Source organism: Pinus tabuliformis, chromosome X (genome assembly GCF_031772625.1).
Source record: "Pinus tabuliformis cultivar Carrire ecotype Pingquan chromosome X, CPIR1, whole genome shotgun sequence".
Taxonomy (NCBI): domain Eukaryota; kingdom Viridiplantae; phylum Streptophyta; class Pinopsida; order Pinales; family Pinaceae; genus Pinus; species Pinus tabuliformis.
Window position 1 is genome coordinate 201,002,779 of NC_142308.1, and position 8,939 is coordinate 201,011,717.

Below are 8,939 nucleotides of genomic sequence, written 5' to 3' on the forward strand. Positions count from 1 at the left end.
TGACAAGTACATCACATTTAGGTAGCATTTGCAAAATAACACCCATGGGTAAGTACAGCCAAAAGGATAATGAATCAATCTAGTCACAGTAAATATCAATATGATAATCCAGGTAAGATGTATTGTCACTTTTCCTGATTTCAGCCCTCTTGGCACCGGTAGGTTACCTATATCCTTGGGAGAGAGATAAGGTGGTTCCTGTAGAAAGGAGACAGTGGACAACAAAATATTCAATTTAATCAATTGGATTATGGTTCGAGCCCCATTTGAGAGTAGTGGGGCTCGGCAATAAGAGATCAAATGATATCTAACCAAGCCATGGAAGCCAAACTGATGTTGAAATATTTGTTCGACAAAGCGGCCTGGTGGAAAGATGGACTTCGCCATAACTATTTCAAACAAAGTCGGTGATAAAAGGATCCCCCGTCTCGCCATTTTGCGAGTCCTTGGCCCGTTTCCTTTGGAAACACCTATCATGTATCCCACGCAATGGCAAGTGCATTAAGCTTGGGAAGACAGTATGGACCATCCACCTATTTCTCAAGATGTGTCTCTCTAAGACGTGAAACCCTGGATGCTGGATCAAGGTATAACAACCCTTTTCCTTGATGGCACCTCTAAAAGAAACCTGGAATGGCAGGGGCAGGGAGCCTTCATTGACTTCAGATGAAATCAAGAGAGTCGATATTACGGCAGGTTGGTATTTTCATGAACAAACAAGTGAAGGCTCAAGCCCTCTTAAAAGGCCTCCAGCTTCCTGAAGCTCAAGGGGCCTGCTAGGCAATAGTGGTGGGTGGTTCAATGATTATTCTAAGAGCTACTGTGCACGTCTCTTCCAAACAGTGATACACAGCCCATTGGCACAAAAGAATTATTAAAAAATGCGGAGCTTCAACAAGATCAAATTCCTTCATGTCTCAAGGCATCAAAACGATCAAATTTCTTGAATCTTCACGTCTCAAGGCATCGAAATGGGAAAAAAAAATTGGGCTCTACGTTAAGCTTGGGTTATTGTCTATTAAATGGGAGCACCTTTCACCTCTCCAACAGTGTAACTTACTCTGGATCTGTCTGGAGTTGGTTTACCCCTAATGGGTGGAAGGTGCCATACTCTGGATCAGTCTGGAGCTGGTTTACCCCTAATGGGTGGAAGGTTCCATACTCTGGATCTGTCTGGAGCTGGTTTACCCCTAATGGGTGGAAGGTGCCATACTTTGGATCTGTAAAGCATCTGTCTGGAGCTAGTCCATAACTTGCTCTAATTATGTATGGCCTAGTCTAATAGGTGGAAGGTGTCATACTCTGGATCAGTCTGGAGCTGATTTACCCCTAATGGGTGGAAGGCGCCATACTCTTGATCTGTCTGGAGCTGGTCCATAACTCGGTCTGATTATGTATGATCTGTAACCTAATTGGCACAACCCCAAACAGGCGTCAAAGATGTTGATTTACCACCAAGGCAGAAGGTTGAGGTGAGATCCCATCTAAAGTTGGAAGGAAAGAAACTATGGATAAAATCCTGGCTGCTCCTCTGAATCCGGGGTAGAATAACAGTTAGGAAGTACCTTGCACTGGTTTCCTCTTGAGCTAGTCCACATGTCACTCTGATCATGTGTGGTTTGTAACATGATTTGGTTGGAACCTATGAACAGACCTCAAAGATGTCGGTAGACTACCAAGGGTAAGATTACGGGGAAACCCGAGAGACCTCAACTCTATCGTGTAGTAAAAACTACATGAGAACATTAAAATATGAGTAGTTCAACTATATTATTATATTTAGTCATACATCAACAGACACAGAAGACAGTTAAAACAAAAAAGAGAACATATAAATTATCTTGGTACTCTGAGAAGTGTGGCAAGGGACTGTAAACTGAACCGTATAAAGCTGCCAAAAGAATTGCGAACTTGTTTTCAAGAAAATTGTTGCTTGAGAGAGTGAGACTGAAATATAACAGAAATTTCAAGCAAATCAAATACTTCCCAGACCTTCAGAGTCGATACAACTGAGATAGGTACAATTTTTAGGAGACACCATTATACCAAATACAACGCAACGTAGGTTACCACGGTTAAAGACAGGACATCATAACGAAACAACGAATTAAACATGGAACCTTCATTTCTAAAGGAAACAATGGTACCTAAAGCTGTTCGAAACGTTCAAAGGAAGGAGAAAAATGTCATTTATAAGAAAATAGTAAACTTTGTCCACAACAACGCTACTTATGGTGGAAATTGTTGGGAAAACCACCACAAGAAAGGAACAAAAAATGGGAAGGCTAGAAATGCAATTATCTTTGCCCTTGAAATGTTTGCTAAAAGGAGAAGAGAGTTCAAAGGAAATTAAAGAACTCAAAAGGCAGTCCTGGGAGTCATCATTGCCTGATTTGAGAGAGCTTCCATTTTTTGAAAGAGTTGTTTTAATTGCACCTCCCCTCTCCATTTTGTTAAAGAGTTGTTTCACTTGTTATGCTAGAGTTGTTCGGTTGTTATGGAGGAAAGGCATTCAACAATTTTCAAATTTGAACCTCTTTAGCATTATAGTGTTCCGCCCCTGATTCAAGCACCTGAAACTCTCTATTTTATTTACAGGAAAATAAAGAGAGTGTTAGTCTATCTGTGTTTCTCGAGATATAATGTCCCATATCCAAAATACGAAAGCTACAGGAGAACAGTTATTACACAGTACAATCTCACCATTACAAAGGAGTCGATAAAAGACCAAATGCATTAAATCTTTCCAAGAAATTGCAAAAACATACAATAACACAAGTGAAGATCAAGGTAAATCTGCAATACATGTTGGATTGGGGATAAAGCCAATATCATAGCATGAGATTGACAATTAAATGAGTTGTAAATAATAATGGAATGATATGGAATTGAATAGCCTACAGGCTGAATATAAACAAGAGAGTTATTATTTCATTGTTATTAATTTATTATAAAATCACATTTTTTAAAACAATAACTAATTTTATTTCAATAGCAACCATTAACTAATTTCTAAGAATAATTCTAATTATTGTTGTCCACTTCATCTTCTTTCCATTTCTGTACCATGAGGGAAAAACCCAATACCATTCCTATATCTTAAAATTAACATTAAATATGTCAAAATAGCTCAAGCATATTTTTGCAAACTAAATGGAGCAAAAAATCATATCCTTTTCTAGCATGGAAAACAATCATTACAGACGGATTAAACAAAGTAGAGCGCTTTGAGATCTTCCGCAAATCTTTCAGGAATGTAATAAGAGCAAAATAACACCCATGGGTAAGTACAACCAAAAGGATAATGAATCAATCTAGTCACAGTAAATATCAATATGATAATCCAGGTAAGATGTATTGTCACTTTTCCTGATTTCAGCCCTCTTGGCACTGGTAGGTTACCTATATCCTTGGGAGAGAGATAAGGTGGTTCCTGTAGAAAGGAGACAATGGAAAACAAAATATTCAATTTAATCAATTGGATTATGGTTCGAGCCCCATTTGAGAGTAGTGGGGCTTGGCAATAAGAGATCCAATGATATCTAACCAAGCCATGGAAGCCAAACTGTTGTTGAAATATTTGTCCGACAAAGCGGCCTGGTGGAAAGATGGACTTTGCCATAACTATTTCAAACAAAGTCGGTGATAAAAGGATCCCCTGTCTCGCCATTCTGCGATTCCTTGGCCCGTTTCCTTTGGAAACACCTATCAAGTATCCCACGCAATGGCAAGTGCATTAAGCTTGGGAAGACAGTATGGACCATCCACCTATTTCTCAAGATGTGTCTCTCTAAGACGTGAAACCCTGGATGCTAGATCAAGGTATAACAACCCTTTTCCTTGATGGCACCTTTAAAAGAAACGTGGAATGGCAGGGGCAGGGAGCCTTCATTGACTTCAGATGAAATCAAGAGAGTCGATATTACGACAGGTTGGTATTTTCATGAACAAAAAAGTGAAGGCTCAAGCCCTCTTCAAAGGCCTCCAGCTTCCTGAAGCTCAAGGGGCCTGCTAGGCAACAGTGATGGGTGATTCAATGATTATTCTAAGAGCTACTATGCACGTCTCTTCCAAACAGTGATACACAGGCCATTGGCAAAAAATAATTATTAAAGAATGCGGAGCTTCAACAAGATCAAATTCCTTATCAGCTGCGAAGCTGGCGGTGTGTCCGTCCCGCTTCCGCTTTCTCATTAACCGTTTAGTTTTGCTTCCTCATTAACCGTTCACTGTTCAGTTGAACAGTGTTAGATCAACTATCACAGTTCATTCAATCGTCTAGCACCATAAATCGACGGTCAACAATAGAACACGGCGGCTGCTGGGGCAATTCATTTTAAATGGGAACGCCTTACGGCGTAATTATGAGCTCTTTAATATATGCATAGTAATTTTTAAAAAGGTATAGGATAGTACAAGGATTTAGATAGACACATGTCGCATATCGTGCAACTTTTTTGTTTTTTTTCAATGTTCTTACTCTGAAATTCCCTCGAACATCTGAATGGGGTTTTCTGCATTTTGGAATAGATCGATGATTTCTTTGTAATGTGTGTCACGGTGGATAGATCCAAACACAACATATTTGCTTGCAGGATTTTGGGTAGAGCTGCAGGAAAGTGTGCGCTTTGATTAGAAAATAGACAATGCAGTCTAAATGCTGCTGCTTCTAACACTTCCCTGATCGTCGAGCTGAAGAAATTGCCTCAACCATTGAGCCGAGAGCTTGGGATACCTCTTTTGAACAGAAATGAAATCCACGTGATAAAGACCAAATCTAATGGTATACCCAAATGCCCACTCATAATTATCTAGAAGAGACCACACAAAGTACCCTCGAACATCTGAGCCATTTCTGTGTCAACACACGCATAAATGGTCATCAGTTTAATCAGTTAAACAAATGAAATCCAGTAAAGGCCTATAGCAAGATAATGAAAATCGTGAAAATTTGATCTTACTTGATTGCTGTAGTAAGATAACTCAAACAATCTCCATGAAACCTTATTCTCCTCACATTGTTTAGATTTTCTTGCAGAGTCGACGAGGATTCCTCAGACTCTGGATAGCCTAGAAGGCAAAACAGAGAGATAAGATAAGTACATACTAGGGTTTGACAACCTTCGGCTCAGTTATTATAGAAAAACAAATCCTATGAGATATTTACATAAATTTTTTACCGTTCTCTGTGATAATAATAATCGGGTTGTCATAGAATTCTTTTACATACTCCACGATTTTCTGAATTCCATGAGGTACCACAAACAAACCATCCATCGCTGTCTGGGAATCATATAAAAATGGAGGAATTGCATGAGCCATTGGCCAAACTGTACTGCAAAAATCACAAATTTTTTTTAAAGAGGTCAAGGACTGGATATTCATACCCGTTCTCTGATGGAGACTCCTTGGCGCTCTCCAGTCAGATAAACCCTGGAGTCTGGATATAAATATTGCGTGTTGTCGGGGGAAAGGGGAGGAGTGCTTGTTGCATATAAGGTTGTATAGTGATTAATACCCATATAGTCGAACGATCCCCGAACTTTTGCAGATAGTTCCAAGGATATGGAGGGTAAGCGCGATCCTAATCTTTCACGCATTTCTTGAGGATAATCTCCAAAAACAATTGGATCCAAAAACCTGCAAACCGTGTAGAAATTAATTTCAACAATTAATATGAAATCCCATTAGCCTTTTTGAGAGAGATCATTCGGATTTTCCACGGTAGAATATGAATTTTTGTGGACGTTTCCACAATAGAACATAGAATATGAATTTGGTCCAGGTTGGTCCTGATGGTGGAATTTTTTTGGATTCTAAATCTCTACAAAATTCATATGGGATTTGAAAAATAATTCATATTAGGATTCGAAAGCTCGACAAAATTCATATTCTACAGTGAAAATTCCTAATGATCTCTAAAAAAAACCACAATCTATTCCCATTAGCCTTTGCTATCACAAGGGATACATTAATTTTACACAGACGAGGGTATAACTCAAAGTCATGGCACTCACCATCGGAGATTGAAGGATAAAATTCTGTCAACAACTGATCTCTCTTCTGGAGAATCTTCCAAGGGTTCGTACCATGGTGCGCTCATAACTAACCCTATAGATTCTCCTTGAATTTTCTGCACACAAATGCTCCGCTCTGATTCAAATTTGACAAACTATATTCACAATATTTGGCGTTATTGTAAGTGCGTGAAAAGATTCCTGACCTAATATTTCTCCCTATATTTCTCCATTGCAGCTGTGTGGGCGAGAAAAATGTGATGTGCAGCTAGATATGGCTTTGCTGACGAGCAATTCCCTGTTATGCACAAAGAATTGGCGTGAGGGGCAGCACACCTCGTCGGTGGAAATATTCCGACGGTGTATCCCAACGGCACAAACAAAATGATTATTCTAAGAGCGATTGTGCACGTCTCTTCCAAACAGTGATACACAGGCCATTGGCACAAAAGAATTATTAAAAAATGCGGAGCTTCAACAAGATCAAATTCCTTATCAGCTGCGAAGCTGGCGGTGCGTCCGTCCAGCTTCCGCTTTCTCATTAACCGTTTAGTTTCGCTTCCTCATTAACCTTTCACCGTTCAGTTGAACAGTTTTAGATCAACGATCACAGTTCATTCAATCGTCTAACACCATAAATCGACGGTCAACAATAGAACACGGCGGCGGCTGGGGCAATTCATTTCAAATGGGAACGCCTTACGGCGTAAAAATGAAATCCACGTGATAAAGACCAAATCTAATGGTATACCCAGATGCCCACTCAAAATTATCCAAAAGAGACCACACAAAGTACCCTCGAACATCTAAGCCATTTCTGTGTTAACACACGCATAAATGGTCATCAGTTTAATCAGTTAAACAAATGAAATTCAGTAAAGGCCAATAGCAAGATAATGAAAATCGTGAAAATTTGATCTTACTTGATTGCTGCAGTAAGATAACTCAAACAATCTCCATGAAACCTTATTCTCCTCACATCATTTAGATTTTCTTGCAGAGTCGACGAGGATTCCTCAGACTCTGGATAGCTTAGAAGGCAAAACAGAGAGATAAGATAAGTACATACTAGGGTTTGACAACCTTCGGCTCAGTTCTTATAGAAAAACAATTCCTCTGAGATATTTACATAATTTTTTTACCGTTCTCTGTGATAATAATAATCGGGTTGTCATAGAATTCTTTTACATACTCCACGATTTTCTGAATTCCATGAGGTACCACAAACAAACCATCCATCGCTGTCTGGGAATCATATAAAAATGGAGGAATTGCATGATCCATTGGCCAAACTGTACTGCAAAAATCACAATTTTTTTTTAAAGAGGTCAAGGACTGGATATTCATACCCATTCTCCGATGGAGACTCCGTGGCGCTCTCCAATCAGATAAACCCTGGATTCTGGATATAAATATTGCGTGTTGTCGGGGGAAAGGGGAGGAGTGCTTGTTGCATATAAGGTTGTATAGTGATTAATACCCATATAGTCGAACGATCCCCGAAGTTTCGCAGATAGTTCCGAGGATATGGAGGGTAAGCGCGATCCTAATCTTTCACGCATTTCTTGTGGATAATCTCCAAAAACAATTGGATCCAAAAACCTGCAAACCGTGTAGAAATTAATTTCAACAATTAATATGAAATCCCATTAGCCTTTTTGAGAGAGATCATTCGGATTTTCCATGGTAGAATATGAATTTTTGTGGACGTTTCCACAGTAAAATATAGAATATGAATTTGGTCCAGGTTGGTCCTGATGGTGGAATTTTTTTGGATTCTAAATCTCTACAAAATTCATATTCTACTTTGGGATTTGAAAAATAATTCATATTAGGATTCGAAAGCTCGACAAAATTCATATTCTACTGTGAAAATTCCTAATGATCTCTAAAAAAAACCACAATCTATTCCCATTAGCCTTTGCTATCACAAGGGATACATTAATTTTACACAGACGAGGGTATAACTCAAAGTCATGGCACTCACCATCGGAGATTGAAGGATAAAATTCTGTCTACAGCTGATCTCTCTTCTGGAGAATCTTCCAAGGGTTCGTACCACGGCGCGCTCATAACTAACCCTATAGATCCTCCTTGAATTTTCTGCACACAAATGCTCCGCTCTGATTCAAATTTGACAAACTATATTCACAATATTTAGCGTTATTGTAAGTGCGTGAAAAGATTCCTGACCTGATATTTCTCCCTATATTTCTCCACTGCACCTGTGTGGGCGAGCAAAACGTGATGTGTAGCTAGATATGGCTCTGCTGACGACCAATTCCCTGTTATGCACAAAGAATTGGCGTGAGGAGCAGCACACCTCGTCAGTGGAAATATTCCGACGGTGTATCCCAACGGCACAAACAGAATGATTATTCTAAGAGCTACTGTGCACGTCTCTTCCAAACAATGATACACAGGCCATTGGCACAAAAGAATTATTAAAAAATGCGGAGCTTCAACAAGATCAAATTCCTTATCAGCTGCGAAGCTGGCGGTGCGTCCGTCCCGCTTCCGTTTTCTCATTAACCGTTTAGTTTCGCTTCCTCATTAACCTTTCACTGTTTAGTTGAACAGTTTTAGATCAACGATCACAGTTCATTCAATTGTTTAACACCATAAATCGACGGTCAACAATAGAACACGGTGGAGGCTGTGGAAATTCATTTCAAATGGGAACGGCTTACGGCGTAATTATCGATTATTTTGAAGAACACTTATTATCATCCAATGCACAACATTTTATTTTTGTGCTCGTACTTCCTCCTCTTTTCTCGTGAAACCTATCAGATTTCTACCCAAACTGTAACGATTGGATCATGGTCTTTCGGAATTTTTTCTTGCAAATTGATTCCCAACAAGGCCGTCATCCCGTCTTATTCTTCTGCAGCCAGAGCGCTTCACCAAGTGTCAACTGAA

At 39.4% G+C, this 8,939-nt stretch overlaps 1 protein-coding gene and 1 pseudogene across 1 annotated transcript; both read right to left on the bottom strand.

Annotated features, from left to right (window-relative positions):
• Window positions 1-4,653: 4,653 nt before the first annotated feature.
• Window positions 4,654-6,559, bottom strand: LOC149139079 (coniferin beta-glucosidase-like; annotated as a pseudogene).
• A 157-nt stretch (window positions 6,560-6,716) lies between these two features.
• Window positions 6,717-8,546, bottom strand: LOC149139080 (coniferin beta-glucosidase-like). Its single transcript, XM_089450586.1, has 6 exons — window positions 8,211-8,546; window positions 8,005-8,120; window positions 7,367-7,619; window positions 7,147-7,262; window positions 6,941-7,048; window positions 6,717-6,834 (listed from the first exon to the last, which is right to left on the bottom strand). The coding sequence occupies exons 1-6, from the start codon at window positions 8,544-8,546 to the stop codon at window positions 6,717-6,719; spliced, it is 1,047 nt and encodes a 348-aa protein (XP_089306712.1).
• Window positions 8,547-8,939: the final 393 nt, after the last annotated feature.